General features: G+C 38.2%; 1 protein-coding gene across 4 annotated transcripts in view; it reads left to right on the top strand.

Annotated features, from left to right (window-relative positions):
* The window catches only part of FAM169A (family with sequence similarity 169 member A), an 89,585-nt gene that overhangs the window by 44,288 nt on the left and 20,276 nt on the right, over window positions 1–25,021 (top strand). For 3 of the 4 annotated variants that reach the window (XM_033179875.1, XM_033179878.1, XM_033179877.1), the window contains 3 exons: window positions 12,092–12,271; window positions 22,851–22,979; window positions 23,534–23,646. In XM_033179875.1, coding sequence (XP_033035766.1) covers window positions 12,092–12,271; window positions 22,851–22,979; window positions 23,534–23,646 — 422 coding nt within the window. The remainder of the gene's footprint in view (window positions 1–12,091; window positions 12,272–22,850; window positions 22,980–23,533; window positions 23,647–25,021) is intronic. The other variant, XM_033179876.1, reaches the window with a different exon arrangement.

Below are 25,021 nucleotides of genomic sequence, written 5' to 3'. Positions count from 1 at the left end.
AAAATCAATGAAATAATTCGTGAACATTTCTCGAACTGTAGAACACAGTTCTACAGTTCTACAGGAAATCCAGATTAAAAGGGCCCATTGAGCATCCATCACAATGAATTAAGATCCACCCATACCAAGATTATTGTGAAATTTCAGAGCATCTGGAATAGAGAAAAGATTTTGGAAACCTCCATAAAGTAAGAGAATGATTTAGACAAAAGATCAAGAATCAAAATGTTACTTGAGTTCTCAACAGCAACATAAATACTAAAAGTGGAATACTGCCTTTAAGATACCAAGGGTAAAATGATTTCCAATGTATTCTGCGCCCAGTCAGATTATCAATAAAGAGTGAGAGTAAAAGAAGGAAATTTCTAGATTGTCAGTCATAAAACAATTTACCTCTCATATACCCCTTTTCCAGAAGTGAGTAGAGTTTGTGCTCTACTAAGATAAAGTAAATCAAGAAGGAAAGATGGGATCAGGAAACTAAGAGAGAAAAGAGAGGAGATCCCAACATCACAGCTATGTCAGTTGTGGAGCTGTTCTCTGTTAAAACCACTAGCTTTATGTGGCTGTTTAAGTTAAATTTTAAAGTTCAGTTTCTCAGTCATGCTAGCCACATTTTAAGAGCTCAGTGGCCACATGGGACTAGTGGCTGCTGCAGTGGACAGAGTAGATAGAGAACTTCTCCATCATTGCAGAACGATCTTTTGGACGCTCCTTTTTCTAAAGATTGACTGATCTAGATTGGAGCACATCACAAAGCTTTAGGACGTTGATTTAAGAAGATAGAGCAGATAGAATACCTGATGTGTTTGAACTTATTGGGGTAAGATTTACATAGTTATTTGAGACTTTGGAGGATAAGAGAGATAAGTAATAAATAGTATTAAAGGAAATCAAAAAGTGCAAGAATAAAGAAACATTGATGGTACCCTATATGGCTCTGTCAAAAGCATTTATGTAGTCATAATGTAAATACTGAAAATTGATCTTACAAATTACTATTTAGGGGTGTTGGGGTTTTTTGTAGGAGAAGTGTTTATGTTGGAGTTGAGATTGGGGTGTGTGAATGTAACTAAGAGCTAAATTCTCACCTTCCAAGTTCTAGCTGTCTATGCGTAAAATGGAAAAATCAAGAAATAGAAATCAAGAAGTATAGTAAGTTACTTAGATAAGTAGAAGTAAATACAAAAATATCAGCTAAATGACTTCAAAGTAGTTGCTTTTGGGTTGTAGAAAGTGTGTGCGTGTGTGTGTGTATGTGTATCAGTAATGTGGTCACAGAGCTGCTTTTTTTTTCCCTGAAGTCTTATATGACTATTATATTCTAAACAATGTTATGGATAACTTTGATTAAAAACAAAAAGTATACATTTTAAAAAATGAGGCCATGTCTAGAGTGTAATCACTATCTGCCACAAAACTGGCTGAACCTTATAAATCCTTCTTGACCTGGAATGATCAGGACTATCTGTTAAAGGGCTATGCTAACTAGAAAATTAATGGAAAATCTCATACAGTTATTAAAATAATACAAAACAAATCACTGGTTAATTCAGTGGAAGTTTTGTGACTTTTGGCCTGTATCAAGAAGTATATGAAGTTGCAAATTTCTATAAATCACATACCATATTTTAGTGTAGGTAATCTCAGAGAAAAAACACAATTGAGGTGGCTATCATTAGCTGTTATTTTTGAAGTACTCATTGTTATTTGGCTTCAGCTGTCAATTGCCTTGATCCGATTTGAAGACTTAATATTTTGGGGAAGAACAATCTAGTCAACAACTATTATAAGTCAGTTTAGCTCACTACTGAAGGGATTTATGACCAGTACCAGAAAGTGTATTTCTGGTTTTTGTAATCTTCATTTGAGATAATTTGTAATGGAAGCATTTTTTCTTGTCCACATTTACTAGTCAGCTTTCCTTTTGGCTTCCAGACCTTTTACTAGGGGCTATATCCATGATCTTCCCTACCTTTTTGGACAGATTACTCACTTCCTGTTCACTAAAATTCAGATTTCTGGGCCTTTTAAGGTTATTTTAAGGAGTAACAAACATTGTGATGTAAAGCAGTGAGGACTGATAGCATAACTAAAAGTGATACCCAGCTGAATTTTTTGTTGGGAGAGTGAGGTTATATTTTAAGGACTTGAGTCTGTCTAGGTGTGATCCTTGTCTTTGGGAAATGTGCAAAGGCATGTGAGAGTCCCATACTACTCTGTGGCTACCTGAAATGTATCATTGGGAAACGAGATGGCTGCTTTGTTTAGGTGAAGTTCTAGCTGTCTAAAAAACCACATGCTTGCCAATAAGGGTTCTGTTTGTTCGAGAGAGAGAGTTGACTTTAGTGGAAACACAAAGATGATTCGTTGTGGGTTCAGCGCTCAAAGCACCAAAAATCTAGTGGATGAGACAAAAAAATCACAGCATCATAGTTGATAAGCTCTATTATTAATCATAATTCAGTTTCATAAGTAATATATTTGAGGTATCAACAATACCAGTCATTGAAGAGTGAGTAGTTAATTTTGCCTGGAGGAAGGTGTAACTGGGAAAGTGATATTTAAAAGTAGTTTTGAAGGGTAAGTAGGTTGTCAGTAAGAGAAGCGGGAAGGGAAAGAATATTCTTGGTAAACATATGAATGGAATATAAATATATGGAGAAGGCACAGAGTCATGAAAGTTTTGGGCGTATTTGGAACTGCATCCTAAATAAGGTGGTGGGACTAACAAGTAGAAGAAGTGAAGATGGAGGTCCCACTGCAAAGGATCTTAAGTGTCCTACTAAGAAGTGTGGCACTTTATTGACCAGGAAGCTATCAAATAACTTTATGTAGAAGTAACATGATTAAATATTTTTGGAGCACTTGGAAAATTGTATTTTAAAGTCAGGGAAGTCAATTAAAAGAGCTGTTATAGTAGTTCAGGTGAGTGAAGGACCAGAACTAGGAAAGCACCAGTAGGCATGGAGCAGGGAACATCTGAGGGAGAGTTTCAGGTGAACAGAGTGTGGTAACTCCATAGTGTGTAGGGAGGGAGAGGAGGAACTAGTGATGAATCTGAGTGGCTTTGGCTTGGGTATTGGTGGGAGGCTGTTAATTAAGATTGGGAATATAAAACGAGGAGTAGTTTGTAATTCACTTTTGACATGGGCATATGTGTCCCTAAGGCATAGATAAGTAGACATAACATAGTTAGAAATGTAAGTTGGAGCACATGGAAGAGGTATAGATATTTATGTGGGCCCCGGAATACTTAAAGTAATTTTACAGCGTGGGTGAGATCACTCAAAACTGTTGTATAAAGTGAGTGTATTTGTGAATATTGGTATGAGGAAATTACACTGAAAACAGCCTAAAGTAACCAAACATAACTGGAGGGGGTATCCTGGCTAAAGGTAGTCTCTCCTGAGATGTGACCACTGATGACCTGAGAGTTAACAAGGAAATGTCTGTCTCCTGAGAGAAAAGAGGAAAGTTAGCTGAGGCTGTTAGCTGTCCATAAAATATTTGTGGCTCATTTTCTGTATTCTAGTCATTGGCCAGAGCTGCCCAGTCAGGGATTCTATTTTCCAGTCACTATTACAACTACATGGCGCTGTGGGACTACTTCTCTACAAAATAATGAAAAAGATGATGCATGTGACTTTGCGTCAGAGTGGTTAAGATGCATTCCTTTTCCTCATCTATACAGAGGAATTTGAAGATGTAAGGGATGAGGAAGCCATAGGATAAAAGGAACTTGGTGGCCCTGGTGAATGAACCACACTTCCCAGTATTTACATCCTTTATAGCCTGTTTGAATCTGGGCTGGCCCTATAACTTGCTTTAACCAGGAGAATGTATGTGAGGCTTAAGAAGGCTGGCAGGTTCCACTTTGGCACTCTTAGAAGCTAGTCACCATGTAAGAAATACAACGACCTGGAGACCACTCTGAGGTGAGGAGACCTCCGCAGCTCCGTTGAAGAGAACTGAGGTTCTGGCTGGCAAGTCCAACTCTTCCTCAAGCCGCAGCCAGCACAGACTGTCCCACTGTGAGAGTGAGGCTGTTGGGTCTTCTGCCATCCCAGTGCCCTAGCTGATGCCATATGAGAGTTGTGATAAACAGGAAATAAATTTTAGTTCTAAGCCAGTATGTTTTGGGTTGGTTTTTAGTTCCTGTGTGATTGTGAGGAGGAAACCATCCACTTCCCAGGAACGTGGAACTTTTATTATGTTAAACATTCCAGGTTTGGTTTCTTATGGCAGCTAGCTTTGCCTTAACTAGTGTATAGAGCATGAAGACTGTAATGAGAATACCTAGTGGTGTATGACAGGGTCGCTCATCTGAGGATAATCCTGTTGTCTGAAATTCACTTTATGTATGTCTTCAACGGAGACAGTCACACACTGATGGCTTTGTGAGGTGTGAAGTTTTAAGGGAAGAGGAGAGAAGGCATATTCCTGGGTGTACAAAGAATGAACGGTGATTCTATGAGAAGAAGCAGCTACTCAGTTGTGGCAGAATATCTGTTCTTGAATTCAATACATAGACCCTGAATGGTGTCACTGAAATTTATTCAGTTATTAAAAAGTTGATCATAAGTGCCATATAGATAGGGAAAGGGAGGTGGGGGAAGTGTGAGAAAGAGCAAGAAGAAGAAATTGAGAGATAGTCACAGATATTTTGTAAGCTCTGCCCTCTTAGAACTTATATTTTAGAAGAAGACATAGCAATGAATGGACAAGTAGATGATATGCTGTCAGATGCTGTGAAGACAACCGAAGTAAATTAAAAGAATGGAATGTGTGGGATGGCAAGTACTCTTTTAAATAGGTTAGGGGAAGTCTCTCTGAATGAAGTGGTGGAATAATGAGATCAGGAGAAGAAGTTTTCAGGCAAAGAACTGAAAATGCAGAAGCCCTGAGGCAGAAACAAGTTTGGGATATTTCAGAAATAGTAAGAGCAGTGTGGCCAGAGTATAGTGATTGATACGGGTTAGGAGAGAGGCAGGGACTGTATCCTGAAAGGTTTTTTAGGCCAAAGAAATAATTTGAATTTTATTCTGGAGGTGATGGGAAACTTGAAGGGTTTTGGGTATATGAGTAACATCTGGTTTGTCTTTTAAAAAGGCAACTCTGGCTGCTCTGTGGGAAACTGGGTGCAGGGGTTCTGGGTGCTGGAGAGATGGCAGGGTTAAGAGTTCGGCTAGCTAAGAGGCTATTGTAGAAGCCCTTGTGAGAGGTGATGGTAGCTTAGACAAGGGAGATGGGGTAAAGGTGGTAAGAAGTGATCATGTTTGAAATTAGTTATGAAGTTATTGCTGCAGGATTTCTGATGGATTGTACGTGGAAGGAAGAGTCAAAGATTAGTTCCTAGAGTGGGTGAGTGGGGGTGAGATTTACTAAAAAATTGGTAAATTAGATGGAGTAGGTGTTGGGGCTGTCTATGCAAAATCTGATTATAAATGGTTTATTGGGCCAGGCACAGTGGCTCACGCCTGTAATCCCAGCACTCTGGGAAGCGGAGGCGGGTGGATCCCCTGAGGTCAGGAGTTTGAGACTACCCTGACAAACATGGTGAAACCCCACGTCTACTAAAAATACGAAAAATTAGCTGGGTGTGGTGACGCACACCTGTAATCACAGATATTAGGGAGGCTGAGGCATGAGAACTGCTTGAACCCAGGAGAGGGAGTTTGCATTGAGGCAAGATGGCACCAGTGCACTCCAGCCTGGGCAACAGAGTGAGACTCTGCCTCAAAAAAAAAAAAAGATACATTTCAGTTTTTAAAAATACATTCACAGAATTATACAACTGTTACCACAGCTAGTTTTAGATAATTTTCATCCCTCCACTAAAGAAACTCTACTCATTAACAGTCTTTCCCCATTTCCTCCCCACTTCTAGGCCCCAACCCTCAACAACCACTAATCTATTTTACATAAATGGAATCGTGTAATATGTGAATTTTTGTGTCTGGCGTCTTTTGCTTAGCATAACGTTTTTAAGTTTTATTCATATTGTAGCGTGTATCAGCACTTTATTACTTTTTATGACCAAATATTACCTTGTATAGATACACCAATTTTGTTTTTCATCAGTTGATGAATAACAGTTTGGGGTTGTTTCTGTTTTTTGTCTTGTTGCTATTTTGATAATGCTGATATGAACATTTGTATACAAGTTGTTGTTTGGACATGTCTTCACACCTCCTAGAGTGTGTATGTAGATGTGGAATTGCTGGGTCATATGGTAACTAACTCTGTTTCCCCTTTTGAGAAACTGCTAAGCTGTTCTTTCATAGCGACTGTACCTTGTTACATTCCCACTAGCAATGTATGAGTTTGCAGTTTCTCCACATCTTAGCCAGCACTTGCTGTTTGTCATGTTGATTATAGTTTACCTAGCAGGTGTGAAGTGCCATTGTAATTTTGATTTGCGTTTTCCTAGCGGCTAAGAATGTTGAGCAGCTTTTCGCATACTTATTGGCCATTTGTATATCTTCTTTGAATAGAAATATTTCAAATGATTTGCCTTCTTTTTACTTTGAGACTAGTCTTGCTCTGTCACCTAGGCTGGAGTGCAGTGGTGTAATCTCAGCTCACTGCAACCTGTGCCTCCTGGGTTCAAGTGATTCTCCTGCCTCAGCCTCTTGAGTAGCTGGGGTTATAGGTGTGTGCCACCACGCCCAGCTAATTATTGTATTTTTAGTAGAGACGGGTTTTTTCCATGTTGGCCAGGCTGGTCTTGAACTCCTGACCACAGGTGATACACCTGTCTTGGCCTCCCAAAGTGTTGAGATCACAGGTGTGGGCCACTGTGCCTAGCCATCGTTTGCCATTTTTAATTGGGTTGTTTTAAAAACATTTTCCCCAGCTTTATTGTGGTATAACTGACATACAGAAACCTGCCCATATTTAAAGTTTAAAATTGTGCTTTGACATACATATATATAACTGTGAAACCATCACCACAATCAAGATAATAAACATATCTGTAATCTTAAGTTTATATATGCCCTTTTGTAATCTCTTCCTCCCTCCCGTTTGTTCCCGAGGAAACACTTTGCTGCCTGTTAGTGTACATGAGCTTGCTTTTTCTAGGATTTTATATAAATAAGGACATACAGTATATACTTTTTCTGGCAGTTGGGTGGCGGGGGTGGGGTCTGGGTTCTTTCAGCACAATTTGAGATTCATCCAGTTATAATTCATAGACCATATAATTAACTTTTTTAGAGTGTGGAATTCAGTCACTTTTAGTATATTCATATATTTACACAGCTATCACCACTATCTAATTCCTGAACATTTTCATCACCTCAGAAAGAAGTCCTGTACTAACTGGCAGTCACTTCCCATTTCCCTTACCCCCCACAGTCCCTTGAAACCACTAATCTAGTTTCAGTCTGGGTTGTCTTTTTCTTTTTGAGTTGTAAGAGCCCTTTATACATGTTAGATACAAGACCCTTGTTAGATATATACTTTGGAAATGTTTTCTCCCATTCTGTGAGTTGTCTTACTTTCTTGATGGTGTTCTTGGAAGCCCAGAAGTTCTTAATTTTGATAAGGTCTAATGTATCTACTTTTTCTTTTGTCACTTGTGCTTTTGGTTTTATATCTAAGAAGGCTCTGCCTAACCCAAGGTGACAAAGGCTTGCACCTGTGTTTTCTTCTAAGAATTTTAATAGTTTTAGATCTTATATTTAGGTTTAGAATCCATTTGCAGTTAAAATTTGTATGCGATTCAAGGAACCTCCGCCTCCCGGGTTCAAGTAATTCTGCTGCCTTAGCCTCCCAAGTAGCTGGGATTACAGGCACTTGCCACCACACCCAGCTAATTTTTGTATTTTTTAGTAGAGGTGGGGTTTCACCATGCTTGTCAGGGTGGTCTCAAACTCCTGATGTCAGGGGATCCACTCGCCTCAGCCTCCCAGAGTGCTGGGATTACAGGCGTGAGCCACTGCGCCTGGCCCAATAAGCCATTTATAATCAGATTTTGCATAGACAGCCCCAAAACCTACTCCACCTAGTTCTTTGTCAAGATTGGTTTGGCTATTTGGGCTCCTTATTTTCATATGTGCTTGGGATGAATTTGACAATTTTTGCAAAACAGTTCGGTAGGATTTTGAGTCTGTAGGTTGTTTTGGGAAATATTGACATCTTAGCAATATTAAGTTTTTAGATCCATGAACATGAGATGTCTTTCCATTTATTTTAGGTGTTCTCTAATTTCTTTTAACAGTGTTTGTAATCTCTTTTTTACAAGTTTTGCATGTCTTTTGTTAAATTTATTTTTTGATGCTATTATGAATTGTTTTCTTATTTCCATTTTTTGGATTGTTCATTGCTAATGTATAGAAATACAAATTATTTTTATATATTGATCTTGTATCCTGCAACCTTGCTGAACTTATTAGTTTTAATGGTTTCTTTTTTTTTTTTAAAGTGGATTCCTTAGAATTTTCTATATATAAGATCATGTAACCTGCAGATAAAGACTGTTTTGCATTTAGCTTCCTGATATTGAATGCCCTTTCTTTCTTTTTCTTGCCTAATTATTCTGACTAGATCCTCTAGTACAATGTCAAAATGCAAGTGGTGAGAGTAAATATCCTTGTCTTTTTCCTGATCGTAGGAGGAAATACCTGGTGGTTCACCATTATCATGCTAACTGTGTGTTTTTTTTTTTTGTAGATGCCCTGTATTTGAGGAAGTTGAGTATTTTTTATCATGAAAGGTTGGGTTTTGTCAAATGCTTTTTCTGAGCTATTGAGATGATCAAGTAGCTTTTGTTTTATTTACATTCAGATAAGCTCTTTCATTCTTGATTTTGAAGTCTCATGCTTTACAGAGGTTAAAGATAGGCATTAGTCATCAGCATTTGGATAAATGGCAGAAGGGTTGGGGGTGAATAACAATACTCAGAGCACATAGAAAAGAGAAGGCTAAATATGGAATTTTGAGGAATATAATCAATCTAACATGTGCAATGCTAAATTAAATGTAATCTGAGCTAGTAAATTTTTTTTTTTTTTTTTTTTTTTTTTTTTTTTTTTTGAGACGGAGTCTCGCTCTGTCGCCCAGGCTGGAGTGCAGTGGCCGGATCTCAGCTCACTGCAAGCTCCGCCTCCCGGGTTTACGCCATTCTCCTGCCTCAGCCTCCCGAGTAGCTGGGACTACAGGCGCCCGCCACCTCGCCCAGCTAGTTTTTTTTTGTATTTTTTAGTAGAGACGGGGTTTCACCATGTTAGCCAGGATGGTCTCGATCTCCTGACCTCGTGATCCGCCCGTCTCGGCCTCCCAAAGTGCTGGGATTACAGGCTTGAGCCACCGCGCCCGGCTGAGCTAGTAAATTTAATGAAAACTTTACCTAAGACAACAGGTTATAGTTTTTGCTTTACTAGGTAAATCCACAGCTTTTGGTGGATCTTAAAAGTCCCTGATAATATGGAAAGTTTTTCTGCTCTTTATTTGATTGCATTTGTATGAGTCAGACCCTGGAGAGCAGAAGTATTAATATGCACAGTGTAGGAGAAGGAAGAGAACCGCATGATTTTCTGATTTTCTGAAAGGAACATGTACGTGGCAAGTAAATAGTAGAAGACATTTAAACTTTGTGAACACATTGCTTGTTCCATAAACTGGCCGTTTTAACACTAGTCTGAGATGCTGGAATTTCCCTTTTCTCTACTAGAAGGAATGTTTCTGTGAAAATAGAAAAAAAAAAATCAATTTATGAGAAACTTACTGCATATAAGTAGTATTCTTTTGTAAGCAGCCTGAAACATGCAGAGTAATGAACAACCGTAGATCCTCAGACTTTGTGTTGAGAACTAGAACTAGACAGTGCTTTCTCTTCTCATTCATTTTTGCTTTGTACTTCAAACTTGACTACTACTACTTATAAAGTAATGTCTCTTAATTTTGTGATGACTACTGTTGTTACTATGAAAACCCCTCAATTTCAAGGTATTAAAAACATAATGGTTGCGTTAGCTTGTTGATGAGACTGTTACCAGAAAGGGGTCCAAGAGAGGGTTTTTGGGTCTTGCACAAGAAAGAATTCAGGGTGAGTCCATAGAGTAAAGTGAAAGCAAGTTTATTAGGAAAGTAAAGGAATAAAAGAATGGCTACTTTACAAACAGAGCAGCCCCAAGGGCTGCTGGTTGCCCATTTTTATGATTATTTCTTGATGATATGCTAAACAAGGGGTGGATTAGTCATGCCTCCCCTTTTCAGACCATATTGGGTAACTTCCTGATGTTGCCATGGCATTTGTAAACTGTCATGGTGCTAATGGGAGTGTAGCAGTGAGGACGACCAGAGGTCACTCTCATTGCCATCTTGATTTTGGTGGATTTTAGCCAGCTTCTTTACTGCAACCTGTTTTATCAGCAAGGTGTATATGACCTGCATCTTGTGCCAACCTCCTGTCTCATCCTTTGACTTTGAATGCCTTAACTGTCTGGGAATGCAACCCAGTAGGTCTCAGCCTCATTTTACCCAGCTCCTATTTAAGATGGAGTTGTGCTGGTTCAGACACCTCTGACAAGATTACTTGTTAGATTCGTACAAGAAATCTAGACCCTTAGATATAGCCTAACTGTCAGCAGTTAAAATCTAAGTATATTGGCTGGGTGCAGTGGCTCATGCTAGCACTTTGGGAGGCCAAGGCGGGGCTGATCACCTGAGGTCAGGAGTTCAAGACCAGCCTTGTCAACATGGTGAAATCTGTCTCTACTAAAAATACAAAAATCAGCTGGGTGTAGTGGCGGGAGCCTGTAATCCCAGGTGCTTGGGAGGCTGAGGCAGGAGAATTGCTTGAATTCAGGAGGTGGAGGTTGCAGTGAGACAAAAATCACACCATGGCACTCCAGCCTGGGCAACAAGAGTGAAATTTCATCTCAAAAAAAAAAAAAAGAAAAAAAAGAAAAAAAAAAGATGTAAGTATATTACCATATGCATTACCTATTCTAAATTTAAATTAGTTGGTAGTCTCGGAGATTGTTCCAGAAGGTTATGTAAGTAATCCAATTCAGTCATAAATAATTCAGATCACTTGGCTGAACTGAAGAAAAGTTGTTATATTGATCGACTCATTAAATGATATGATTGGTAAGACAATTTGTGAGGTGTTTGACATTTTGTTTCTTGCTTGAACTACATTATTGGAGTTAACCAAAATCGTATGAATAATGTGAGAATAATAGATTATTTTATTTGAGGCAAAAATGATAGAATAATGACTGATAACTATGAATTCTAATATTAACAGGAAGTGTGACACACCACCACGTTCCCTCAACTTGTAAACTACCTTGATATATTAAAGGAGTTAATACATGTATTGGAATGATCAAAACCCAGATATAGAGCAGGGTTCTTAAAAGACACATCAGCATGGCTGTATAATAAGGAGAGAGATATATAGACACTACAAATTATTTCTCCTGTTTAACTTTAAACATACAAAATGTATTTAGCATTGTATCTACAGGAAATTATATCCATGTCTAAGACAAATGTTTCCAATTCGTCCCTATCTACAGTCCTTAAAAAACTGGAGAACTAATTCACTTCTTTACTATCATCAAGTACATAAAAATGAATTGGTACTCATTAGGAACAATGTAGAGGGAAAATATGAATGTTTAAAAAAATAAAATGCAGATCAGAGACATCCTCAAAGAAAAAAAAAAGGATATCCAGGTACTAAGGTTGGAATGATAGGCTTGAAATACTCTTCAAATTTGAAATTTCAATAGTTGATGAGTTTTAAAGTTGCTTAAGTCTATAGACAGTGATGGTATATATAATACATATAATGAAGTATGTACTTTAGAATATGGTACTGAGCTGTTTGTCCTATGTTTGATGATACTACTAGCAAACATAAAATACATCACTCCTTTCATTATTACATGTATACATTATAATGTCTAATAGTAGCTGAAAAACACTTTATATTATAACATTTATTATTTAACATTGTTTGATATGGGAAAAAAATTAAACATTTTTAGAAAGACTGTTAACTCATGTCACTAAATGTATATATATATTTTTAATGTGAAAAATTATTGGGTTTCTGTTCTTATTACTGCAGGAAGCATATGTGCCTCTTTTCTTACCCAAAGTTATCAACTGCCAGTTCTTGATACAATGTTTCTAAGAAAGAAATGCAGAGGTAAAGATTTTGGGCTTCACATGCTGGAGGACTTTGTTGATTCCTTTACAGAAGATGCACTTGGCTTGCGGTATCCGCTGTCTTCTCTCATGTACACAGGTAAATGGACTAAGTTAAAAAATGGTAATCTTGTCTTTGTGTCACTTCTGACTTGTTTCTCCAGAATACTGTAAATGTGTATGTATCAGTATCACATAAATTTGGAACCTTTGGCTCTCTAGAACTTAATTTTGCAAATATGCCCTTATGTATTTGTTCTCTGGGGTTTTTAGTCTTAAAAAACTTTAAATGTAATTCGTATACCATAAAATTGCTGGACACAGTGGCTAACACTTGTAATCTCAGCACTTTGGGAGGCTGAGGCGGGTGGATCACCTGAGGTCAGGAGTTTGAGACTAGCCTGGCCAACATGATGAAACTCTGTCTTTACTAAAAATAAACAGTTAGCCAGGCATGGGGCGTGTGCCTGTCATCCCAGCTACTTGGGAGGCTGAGGCAGGAGAATCGCTTGAATCCAGGAGGCAGAGATTGCAGTGAGCTGAGATCATGCCACTGCATTTCAGCCTGGGTAACGGAGCAGGACTCCATCTAAAAAAAAAAAAAAAAAAAAAAAACCAAATCAAAACAAAAAATACCATAATATTTGTCCTGTTAAAAGTGTACAATTCAGTGGTTTTTAGTATATTCATAGTTGTTCAATCATAGCCAGCAGTTCCAGAACATTCTTATCACCCCAAAAAGAAACCCTGTACCAATTAGCAGTCACTGTCCATTTCCCCTTCATCCTGTAGCAACCACTAATCTGTTTTCTGTCTCTGGATTTACTTATTCTGGACATTTTTCATATAAATGGAATCATACAGCGTGTGACTTTTTGTGTCTGGCTGCTTTCACTTAGCATGTTTTTCAGGTTCATTCATGTTGTAGCATAAATTATTATTTAATTTCTTTTTATGACTGAATAATATTCCATTGTATGGCTGTACCACAGCTTGTTCTAAAGTGATTGCTCCATTTTACATTCCCATAAGCAATGTTATATGAGGGTTACCATTTCTCCACATCTTCGTCCTCATCAATGTTTGTTTTTATCTGTGTGTTATAGTCCTCCACATCCTCACCAACATTTGTTATTATCTGTATATGTTATTACAGGCATCCTAGTGGATGTGCAGGGACATCTTATAGTTTTGCTTTGCTTTGATGTTGAACATCTTTTCATGTGCTTAATGGTCATTTGTATATCTTCTTTGGAGAAATCTGTTCAGATCCTTTGACCATTTTGGTCGGCGGGGGGGAGGGGGTGTTATTTGTTTATGGTAGCTTTTAAAATTAACAAAAACAAATTTCAGACATACAAAAAGGAATAAAACTGGGAATGGTGGTGTATGCCTGTTATCTCAGTTACTCCAAAAGATGAGGTGGGAGGATTGCTTGAATCCAGGAGTTTGAGACCAGTCTGGGCAACATAGTGAGACCTCACCTCAATTGAAAAAAAAAGTTTAAAGAGTAAGGCATTGGCTGGGCATGGTGGCTCATGCCTGTAATCCTAGCACTTTAGGAGCCCGAGGTGGGTGGTTCGTTGAGCTTAGGAATTCGAGACCAGCCTGGACAACATGGTGTAAAACCCCATCGCTATAAAAAATTAGCTGGGTGTGGTGGCTTGTGCCTGTAGTCCTGGTGACTTGAGGGACTGCAGTCCTGGTGACTTGAGGGGCTGGAGAAGTGCTTGAGCCCAGGAGGTTGAAGCTGCAGGGAGCCGAGATTGTACCACTGCACTCCAGTCTGGGTGACAAATTGAGAGGTTGTCTCAAAAAACTAAAGAGATATAAAAATAAGATATCAAATACTCATGTACTATGTCAGCATGTACTATCCATGAGAAATGGCTTGTTGCCAATATGGTTGAAGCCTTCTGTGTACTTCTACCCAATTAGACTCATTTCCCTTCCCTGGGATGAGTGCTGTACCTAGCTTGGCTTTATTTTTCTCATACATTTCTTAGACTTGTAATACATATGTGTGTATTCTCAAACAGTATATCAGGTTACTTTATATATTTAAAAACTATAAATATGTACTGTATGAATTCTGCAGTTTGCTTTCTTTACTCATCTTTGTATTTGTGAGATTCATCCATATAGATTCATATAGTTCCATTTATTTTCAATGCCATATTCCATTTTATGGACATATCACTTGGTGGTGATTTAAAACCATTAGTGGGTTTGGTTTTGCATTTGTGTAAAGGTATACAACTACTCAATGAGGTAAGATTTAATGCTGGATAGTAATTAACCTAGAAACTCTTTTAAAGTATTATTTACTATTGATTTCAGTCTAACAGTAGACATTTATTTCCACTGAATATATTTTTATTCCAAATTTTCCGCACCTTCTTTAATATCAAAAGCAATCCAGAAAACAGGAACCAAGTACTGAATTGGATGCCCATCTTGAATCATATTTTCTGTCTAAATCCATACATGAGAGTGGGATGGGCATTGTGTGCCGTTGGATAATCCTAAAATGCATTACCCCCTAATTAGTGCTTTACTGAATTTGAGGAGAGATGTGGAGACATCAACTGCAGGCAGAATCCCTTAGTACTTACTCTCTTCTGTGATTTTAATGATAAATCAGTTGAATACCAAATGATTTACAGATGATTATCAGCTAATTTCTATCTTCCCATAAAGTCTTAGCACTTTGGGAGGCTGAGGCCGGCAGATCATTTGAGGCCAGGAGTTTAAGACCAGCCTGGCCCACATGACGAAATTCCATCTCCATTAAAAATGTGAAAATTAGCTGGGCATGGTGGCACATGTCTGTAATCCCAGCTACTCAGAAGGCTGAGTCACCAGATTTTGCTTGAGCCTGGGAGGCAGAATTTGTGGTGAGCCGAGATTGTGCCACTGCACTCCAACCTGGGTGACTGAGTGAGACTCTGTCTCAAGACAAAAAAAAAAAAACCAGGCCTAGTGGTGTGCGCCTGTAGTCCCAGTTACTGAGGCAGGAGGATCACTTGAGTACAGGAGTTCAAGGCTGCAGTGAGCCACTGCACACCAGACTCAGGAAAAGATTCAGATCCTGTTTCAAAAAAAAAAAAAGGCAAATATCTATTAAGTTATAATTTATATACAATAACATGTACCAATTTTTAAGGGTACTTTTTTTTTTTTTTTTTTTTGAGACGGAGTCTCGCTCTGTCGCCCAGGCTGGAGTGCAGTGGCCGGATCTCAGCTCACTGCAAGCTCCGCCTCCTGGGTTTACGCCATTCTCCTGCCTCAGCCTCCCGAGCAGCTGGGACTACAGGCGCCCGCCACCTCGCCCGGCTAGTTTTTTGTATTTTTTAGTAGAGACGGGGTTTCACCGTGTTAGCCAGGATGGTCTCGATCGCCTGACCTCATGATCCGCCCGTCTCGGCCTCCCAAAGCGCTGGGATTACAGGCTTGAGCCACCGCGCCCGGCCTTTAAGGGTACATTTTTGATGACTTCTGACAAACATATGGACCCCTAGCTACTGTAGACACAATCTAGATAGATAATAACTTTGTTTCCAAAAGTTCCGTTTGTGCACCAGTCCTCCAGCTTCCTTCCCTTCCAAACTCTCACTCCAGGCAAGCACTGATACGCTTTCTGTCAGTACCACTTAGATTTTTCTAGAGTTTCATGAAAAATGGAAATATGCGGTATCTAAACTTCTGTATCTGGCATCTTATTTTTGAGGCTCATTGATGTTACATGTCTCAGTACTTCATTCCTTTTTTAATTTTTTATTATTTTGCTGCGTATTGCTCACTTTGATTATACCACAATTTATTTGCCTGTTGATAGACATTTGGTTTTTTTCCTTTCTTGACTATTACGAATAAAGCTGCATGAAAATGTCTTTGTATGATGGACATTTGTTTTCATTTGTTTGGAGCGAATACCTAAGGGTGTCATTACTGGGTTTTATGATTGTGTTTAACTTTGAGAAGTTGCAAACATTTTCTAAAGTAGTTATGTCATTTTGCATTCCCTTTAGTATAAGTATGTGGAAGTTCTGGTTGCTCTACATACTCACCAACACTTGATTTTGTTAATCTCTTTAATTTTAGTCATTCCTAGTAGTAAGTAGATAATGATATCTCACTCATTATGTGGTTTCAAGTTGCATTTTTCTGAAGACTAAAGATTTTTGAGTATCTCTTCATGTAATTATTGGATAATCATCTACCCTAAAAAAGAGTAGAACAAGTGAGGTGTGTGTTCACATCTTTTGCTTATGTTGTATTGAATTGCTTGTCTTCTTATTGAGTTATGAGTTTTTTATTTTTATTTTTATTTTTATTTTTTATTTGCGATGGAGTCTCGCTCTGTTGCCCAGTGTGGAGTGCAGTGGCACGATCTTGGCTCACTGCAAGCTCCGCCTCCCGGGTTCATGCCATTCTCCCGTCTCAGCCTCCTGGGTAGCTGGGACTACAGGCGCCTGCCACCACGCTCGGCTAAATTTTTGTATTTTTTAGTAGAGACGGGGTTTCACTGTGTTAGCCAGGATGGTCTCGATCGCCTGACCTCATGATCCGCCCGTCTCGGCCTCCCAAAGCGCTGGGATTACAGGCTTGAGCCACCGCGCCCGGCCTTTAAGGGTACATTTTTGATGACTTCTGACAAACATATGGACCCCTAGCTACTGTAGACACAATCTAGATAGATAATAACTTTGTTTCCAAAAGTTCCGTTTGTGCACCAGTCCTCCAGCTTCCTTCCCTTCCAAACTCTCACTCCAGGCAAGCACTGATACGCTTTCTGTCAGTACCACTTAGATTTTTCTAGAGTTTCATGAAAAATGGAAATATGCGGTATCTAAACTTCTGTATCTGGCATCTTATTTTTGAGGCTCATTGATGTTACATGTCTCAGTACTTCATTCCTTTTTTAATTTTTTATTATTTTGCTGCGTATTGCTCACTTTGATTATACCACAATTTATTTGCCTGTTGATAGACATTTGGTTTTTTTCCTTTCTTGACTATTACGAATAAAGCTGCATGAAAATGTCTTTGTATGATGGACATTTGTTTTCATTTGTTTGGAGCGAATACCTAAGGGTGTCATTACTGGGTTTTATGATTGTGTTTAACTTTGAGAAGTTGCAAACATTTTCTAAAGTAGTTATGTCATTTTGCATTCCCTTTAGTATAAGTATGTGGAAGTTCTGGTTGCTCTACATACTCACCAACACTTGATTTTGTTAATCTCTTTAATTTTAGTCATTCCTAGTAGTAAGTAGATAATGATATCTCACTCATTATGTGGTTTCAAGTTGCATTTTTCTGAAGACTAAAGATTTTTGAGTATCTCTTCATGTAATTATTGGATAATCATCTACCCTAAAAAAGAGTAGAACAAGTGAGGTGTGTGTTCACATCTTTTGCTTATGTTGTATTGAATTGCTTGTCTTCTTATTGAGTTATGAGTTTTTTATTTTTTATTTTTTATTTTTATTTTTTATTTGCGATGGAGTCTCGCTCTGTTGCCCAGTGTGGAGTGCAGTGGCACGATCTTGGCTCACTGCAAGCTCCGCCTCCCGGGTTCATGCCATTCTCCCGTCTCAGCCTCCTGGGTAGCTGGGACTACAGGCGCCTGCCACCACGCTCGGCTAAATTTTTGTATTTTTTAGTAGAGATGGGGTTTCACCGTGTTAGCCAGGATGGTCTCTATCTCCTGACCCCGTGATCTGCCCGCATCGGCCTCCCAAAGTGCTGGTATTATAGGCGTGAACCACCGCGCCCAGCCAAGTTATGAGTTCTTAATGTATCCTGGATATGAGTTGTTATATGTGTGTATTGTTAGTTGTTTCCCATGTCCTTTTCATTTTCTTAATGTTTTCTTTAGTCCATGTGCATTTTTTGCAAGTAAGTTTTGATATTTAAATGTTTAAATCTCCCATCCTACTATTTATTCTTTATTTGTCCCATTTGTTCTTTCTCCTTTTTTCTTTCCTTTTGGAAGTATTTATCAGTGTTCTATTTTATCTCAACAGTTGGTTTATTAGCCATGCCTTTTTGTTTTGTTTTGTGGCCTTGGTTTTCTCCAGCTTCTTCCTTCCTTTTAGTTTTGGAAACTAAACCCAGAACGTATGAGAAATATTTTCAAATATACAGGGAAAAAAATGATAGACTAGTGTCCTAATTTCCATACCAAGTCTAGATTGAACAAATGTGAAGATTTTGCTGTATTTGTTTTAGTTTAAGAGAGAACTAAATACAGTGTTTATTGATTGTAATAAAAGAAGCAATTGATGTTCTCTTCGAACTCTTCCCTAAGACCATTCTCCTTTCTCCTTTCCTCCCCAGAGATAATTGCACTCCTGAAGTTAGTGTTTATTTTCCTGCTTATTGTTTCATATTTATGTCTGTAAACATAATAAAATATTATTTAGTGTGCTTTCTTGTTTTTTAAACCACTTTTTGTTGTAAAAAATTATATATAATACCTTATTTGTAGGTGAACAGTTCAGTGGCTCTTATGCACTGTGTTTTGTACCCATCACCACTGTCTATATCCAAAACTTTTCAATCATCCGCAACATCAGCTTTCTCCCATTAAACAATTAACTCCCCTTTTCCCCTATCCCCATCTTCTGGTAGGTAACCTCTTTTCTGCTTTCTGTCCCTATGAATTTGCCTATGCTAGCTACCTCATCTAAATGGAATTATATACAATATTTGTTTTTCTGTGTCTGGCTTACTTCACTAAACATAATGTTTTTGAGGTCCATCATGTTGTAGCATATACAGTATCAAAATTCCATTACTTTTAATGGCTGGATAGTATTCCTTTGTTTGAATATACCGTATTTTGTCTGGCCATTCATCTATTGATGGACACTTAGGTTGTTTCTACCTTTTGGCTATTGTGAATAATGCTTCAATGAATGTTGGTGTACAGACACCTGTTTGAGTCTCTGCTTTCGTTTCTTTTGATGTATACCTGAGGGTGAAATTGGTGGGTCATATAGTAATTCTGTGTTTCACTTTTTGAGGAACTGCCAAATTGTTTTCACTGTGACTGTACCTTCTCCTCCTAGGTTCAAGTGATTCTCCTGCCTCAGCCTCCTGAGTAGCCACCACACCCAGCTAATTTTCTGTATTTTTAGTAGAAATGGCGTTTCACCATGTTGGTCAGGCTGGTCTTGAACTCCTAACCTCGTGGTCTGCCAACCTTGGCCTCCCAAAATGCTGGGATTACAGAAGTGAGCCACCACGCCCAAGTCTTGTTTAGTGTTTTTTTAAACTTCTTATATGTGGCATCATTTTGTTCATTTACTGGCCCAGGTTTTTACTGAGCATTTTTAAAAGAGTTATCAATATTGATTTAAGTAGCCATAATTCATTTGTTTTAAATAGTATATAGTATTTTTATTACATACACATTACAGTTTATTCATATATTTCCCTACTGTTTGACACTTAGGTTACGTCTGGTCATCCTAGGTTAAAATTAGTCCTGTAATGAATATTATAAGTGTTTTTTGCATATGTACAGATGGCCCTCGACTTCTGATGGTTTGGCTTTTGATTTTATGATGGTACAAAAGTGATACTCATTCAGTAGAAACAGTCATTTGAATTTTGATCTTTTCCTGTGCTAATTATATGTGGTATGATACTGTCTTAGGAAGCTGGGCAGTGGCTGCCAATCACAACTCCCAGTCAGCCAGGGTATCACAAGGGCAACCAACCAATACTCTACAGAGTACTGTATTCAATAAAGTATATGAAATATTCAATAATTTATCATGAAATAGGCTTTGTGTTAGAAGATTTTGCCAGGCTGTAGGCTGTAGGCTGTGTTCTGAACTGTAAGTGTTTACGTAAGTGAGGCTAAGCTATGATGTTTGGTAGGTTAGGTGTAGTGAATGCATTTTTGACTTAGTGGTATTTTCAATTTATGATGGGTTTATCAGAATGTAATCCCAGTGTAAGTCAGGGAGCATCTGTATAAGGAATTAGGGTTTTTACCTAGAAGTAGAATTGGATCATAAAGGTCTCTTCTACTTTACTGTTGCAAAATTATTATCCCACCAGCAGAGTGTGTGTTTCCATTTCCCTTATTCTTGGTGCTTGTCATCCCGCAGGTGTAAAAATCATATCTTGGCCGGGCGCGGTGGCTCAAGCCTGTAATCCCAGCACTTTGGGAGGCCGAGACGGGCGGATCACGAGGTCAGGAGATCGAGACCATCCTGGCTAACACGGTGAAACCCAGTCTCTACTAAAAATACAAAAAAAACTAGCCGGGCGAGGTGGTGGGCGCCTGTAGTCCCAGCTACTCGGGAGGCTGAGGCAAGAGAATGGCGTAAACCCGGGAGGCGGAGCTTGCAGTGAGCTGAGATCGGGCCACTGCACTCCAGTCCGGGCGACAGAGCGAGACTCCGCCTCAAAAAAAAAAAAAAAAAATCATATCTTACCTTTCCTTGGCAGCTAGTGAGGTTTATCATCTTTATCTTTGTTTATTGACCACTCAGATTTCATTAGGTGTGAAATTCCTGTTCATAGTCTCTGTCAGTTTTTTTTTGGGATAACTGTCTTTTGAATTCAATTTCAGAAATTCTTTATATTTTCTGTGTACTAATCCTTTGTTTTACTCTAAATATCTCCTAATCTGTGTCTTCCTGGTATCATTTTCATGTAGAATGGTGCAGTTCAATACAGTAGTCACTAATTTAAATATAAGTTTAAGTTCAGTTCCTCAGTAGCCACATGTGGCTAGTGGCTACTGTATTGGACAGTGCTGATAGTAGGACATGTCTGTCATCACAGAAAGTCCTGTTGTACAGTCCTGATACATTAGGTTTTAAATCTTAATAGATCATAATTTTTCATCATGGACTGTGATTTCTGTGTCTTTTGTAAGGAATCCATCTGGACCCTAATGTCTTAGAGGTATTCTCCTATGTTTTCTTTTAAACATTTTGTTTTTCACATTAGGTCTTAGAATTTGTTTAGAATTTATGTTGATGTGAGGTCAGGATCTGACCTTATTGCTTTTTTACATGGATTTTTATTTCAGCACAATTATTTTAATAGTTTATCCATTCTTTGCTGAAATATAATGCCCTTTCTGTCATTTGGCAAGTTGTAGTGTATGTATGGTTCTTTCCTAGTGGAGTTTCTTTGTTACTTATTTGTGGGTTTTTTGTTTGTTTTTTGGTATCTTTCTTCTCCTTCTCCCTCCCATCCCCAGTCCCTTTATATATCCTTATGTCAATACTAGGTTGTTTCCATTACTATGGTTTTAAATACTTGGTTTCAAATACTTGGTACTTGTTTCAAATACTTGGTATCTACTTGGACAAGTCTCTGTCCTTATTTTTCTTCTTCAGAATTGACCTGAATGTTATTTCTTTTTTTTTTTTTTTTGTAGTTTTTAAATTGATGTATGCTAGTTGTACACACTGAATCTTTTCTTACCCTTTGTTCTTTCATTTTTGAATTTGGGATCAAGTTTTGTCAAGTTTCATTAAAAAATAAGTTGTGTTGGGATTTGTTTGGAATTGCATGGAATTTATAGATCAATTTGGTGAGAACTGGTATTTTTATACTATTGAGTCTGACAGTCTTTTTATTCAGTTCTTCTGTGTCCCTCAATAACATTTAATCATTTTTTTCTTTAAAAGCAAAGCACATTTTTAACAAAAATTAGCCAGGCATGGTGGTGGGCACCTGTAATCCCAGCTACTCGGGAGGCTGAGGCAGGAGAATTGCTTGAACCCAGGAGGTGGAGGTTGCAGTGAGCCCAGATTGCGCCAGTGCACTCCAGCCTGGGCAACACAGCAAGACTCCATCTCCAAAAAAAAAAGGGAAGCACATTTTTAAAGGATTTTTATTGAGACTGAGTCTCACTCTGTCGCCCAGGCCGTAGTGCAGTGGCTGGATCTCAGCTCACTGCAAGCTCCGCCTCCCGGGTTTATGCCATTCTCCTGCCTCAGCCTCCCGAGTAACCGGGACTACAGGCGCCCACCACCTTGCCCGGCTAGTTTTTTTGTATTTTTTTAGTAGAGATGGGGTTTCACCGTGTTAGCCAGGATGGTCTTGATCTCCTGACCTCGTGATCCACCCGTCTCGGCCTCCCAAAGTGCTGGGATTACAGGCTTGAGCCACCGCGCCCAGCCCATGTTAAAACTTTTATTTGGGATTTTTATTTAGAATTTTTTTTTTTTTTTTTTTTGGGAGACGGAGTCTTGCTCTGTCGCCCGGGCTGGAGTGCAGTGGCCGGATCTCAGGTCACTGCAAGCTCCGCCTCCCGGGTTTATGCCATTCTCTTGCCCCAGCCTCCCGAGTAGCTGGGACTACAGGCGCCCGCCACCTCGCCCGGCTAGTTTTTTGTACTTTTTTTAGTAGAGACTGGGTTTCACCGTGTTCGCCAGGATGGTCTCGATCTCCTGACCTCGTGATCCGCCCGTCTCGGCCTCCCAAAGTGTTGGGATTACAGGCTTGAGCCACCGCGCCCGACCCTAGAATTTTTATTTATAAATGAAACTACTGTATACTTGAGTTGTGTTGGTGGTGTTTTGGTATCAAGGTTATGCTAGCTCCATGAAGTGAGTTGGGAAGCTTACTTTTCATCTTCTGTTTTTCAAAACAGTGGATATTTGGGATTTCTAGAAAATTCTAAATGTGTTTTTCAGCTTGCAAGCAATACTTTGAGAAGTACCCAGGAGACCATGAACTCCTTTGGGAAGTTGAAGGTGTTGGACACTGGTACCAGCGAATACCAGTCACCAGAGCATTACAAAGAGAAACACTTAAAATTCCAGGTAAGAGTGTTTTCAGTTTGAGTTCAGTTTATGTATTTATTTTTGGTAACTTGTCCTTGCTGGCATGTAAGTCCAGTTTAAAAAGCAGTGGCTAGTAATGATTGTGTCTTAGAGTCCAGAGTAGTGGTGTATTATAATAATGTGATTGTTCTGGTAACAGACTCTCTTGTCTAAAGTTTGAATATTTGTGATGTATTAACTTTTGAAAGTCCCTAGTAACAAGAAGACCTAGAACAGCCCAGTAGGAATTGGTGGGTAAGAAATAAACATAGATTACTGAAATGGCATAGAATAGTCACCAGGGGGTCCAGAGTACCCCCTAATCTCATGCACTTCTCCCCAAAGCTACTAAGTACTTAAAACAACTATTTAACATTGTATATAACGGCAATGTTGCATTATAAGGTATTGGTGAAGAGAACATCTCACACCTAGATTTTTGTGACCCTTTCTGTCCAGGCTGCTCTTCAGAGCTGTTAGGAAAATCAGTACAATGTTACACTTAAAACCAAATACTGATTGGGTTACAGTTTTTAAAATTCCTCTATACACAGCAGTTTCTCAAAATGAACCTAAAAGACCTATGTCTGGAGAATATGGTCCTGCATATGTTCCAGAATATGAAGCAAGAACTGAAGACAATCAGTCTAGTGAGATGCAGCTAACTGTAGGTACACTGTCTGTATGTTTATTGTTGTAAATAATTTTTGTGTTTTTAAAAAATAGATTCAGTTTATATTTGAGTTTTAAATGTCATAGTTCATTCAACAAAGCTATGTAATTTCTACTGTGTTAGTTTTCCTGGCATCTTCTGTTAATATTACTAAAGACTTTGAAAAATAATTTTAATTTTCTTTGAAAAATAATTTTAATGATGTTAAAAGTATTATGAACTAATTAAAGGTAATTTAGGACAAGCATAAAATAATATAGAAGAAAATAAAAATCTATAATCCCACTATTCAGATATAGCCACTGTTAAAATTTTTGCATATATATTTAATATTGCATATTATAAAGCATATATCTGTACATATTGTATTTTTGTTTTTATTCTCTTGGATTACTTAACTGCTATTCTCCATTGTAATATTGGAAGCATTTTCTGTGGCATTAAATCATTAAAACTGATTGTTAAATAGCAGCACACTATTCTATTATCTGTTTCATGTAACTATCATTATTTGTTTCCTTAACATAGGATCCTTAAATTTTTAACATTTTTAAATGACCCAGGAGCAAACACATTTATATATGAATCCTTGTGCATATGTAATTACTTCTCTTAACATACAAATTTCCAGAAGTGGAATTAGTAGGTGAAAGACTATGAAGTTGTTATGTAAAGTTTGAGGCTGTATATGCTAGGTCTTTGTAGAATGTAATGCACTTTGCAAATATTAGGTGTCCTGAAAGTAGAAGGACAGGTCCCATTACCAAACTCCACAGGACTTACCAGGTCCTTTTCTAGAAGTGATGTTTTGTGGTACTTGATACTGCTTAAAATACAGGCCCGTTGATGGGACTCTAGCAGTCTAGGGTTTTGGGGGATGTCATTTATTGCAGTCATATTTTTGTGCCTGTGTATCTAAGTCTATTTTTGGTGAGTGTTGAATATGTCTATGTAAATGCATAGGCATATTTTAGAAACAACTACTTTAGGGAATTATTTGTGCTTATTTTCTGTCTTAATTAACATGAGAGTTGACTATGAGTGGAAAATTTGTTAACATTTTAAAGAATAACTATATATATAAGGAGTTAGATTTTTGGCAATTTTTTTCCTACTTTTGGAAATTCAAACTTGAGAATAAGCTCCTGTTCTATTGCAGTCCAAATTCCTCAGATATACACAGATTCATTTAGTACTGGCCAGTTATAAAATCAAGGAAAGTAGAAAATCTACTCTTCGTATAAATGTAATGAGAGCAATGATTTACTTTAATACTAAGCCAAATAATTTTAGATGTGTCATTTGAGTGAGAATATATTACAGTGGTACTATATCATACAGTTGACAGCATCAGTTAGATTTTAGAATC

This window comes from Trachypithecus francoisi, unplaced genomic scaffold, assembly GCF_009764315.1.
Source record: "Trachypithecus francoisi isolate TF-2019V2 unplaced genomic scaffold, Tfra_2.0 Lachesis_group2, whole genome shotgun sequence".
Lineage (NCBI taxonomy): Eukaryota > Metazoa > Chordata > Mammalia > Primates > Cercopithecidae > Trachypithecus > Trachypithecus francoisi.
Note: the sequence above shows the minus strand (reverse complement) of the source record. Positions and strands in the feature narration are given on the sequence as shown.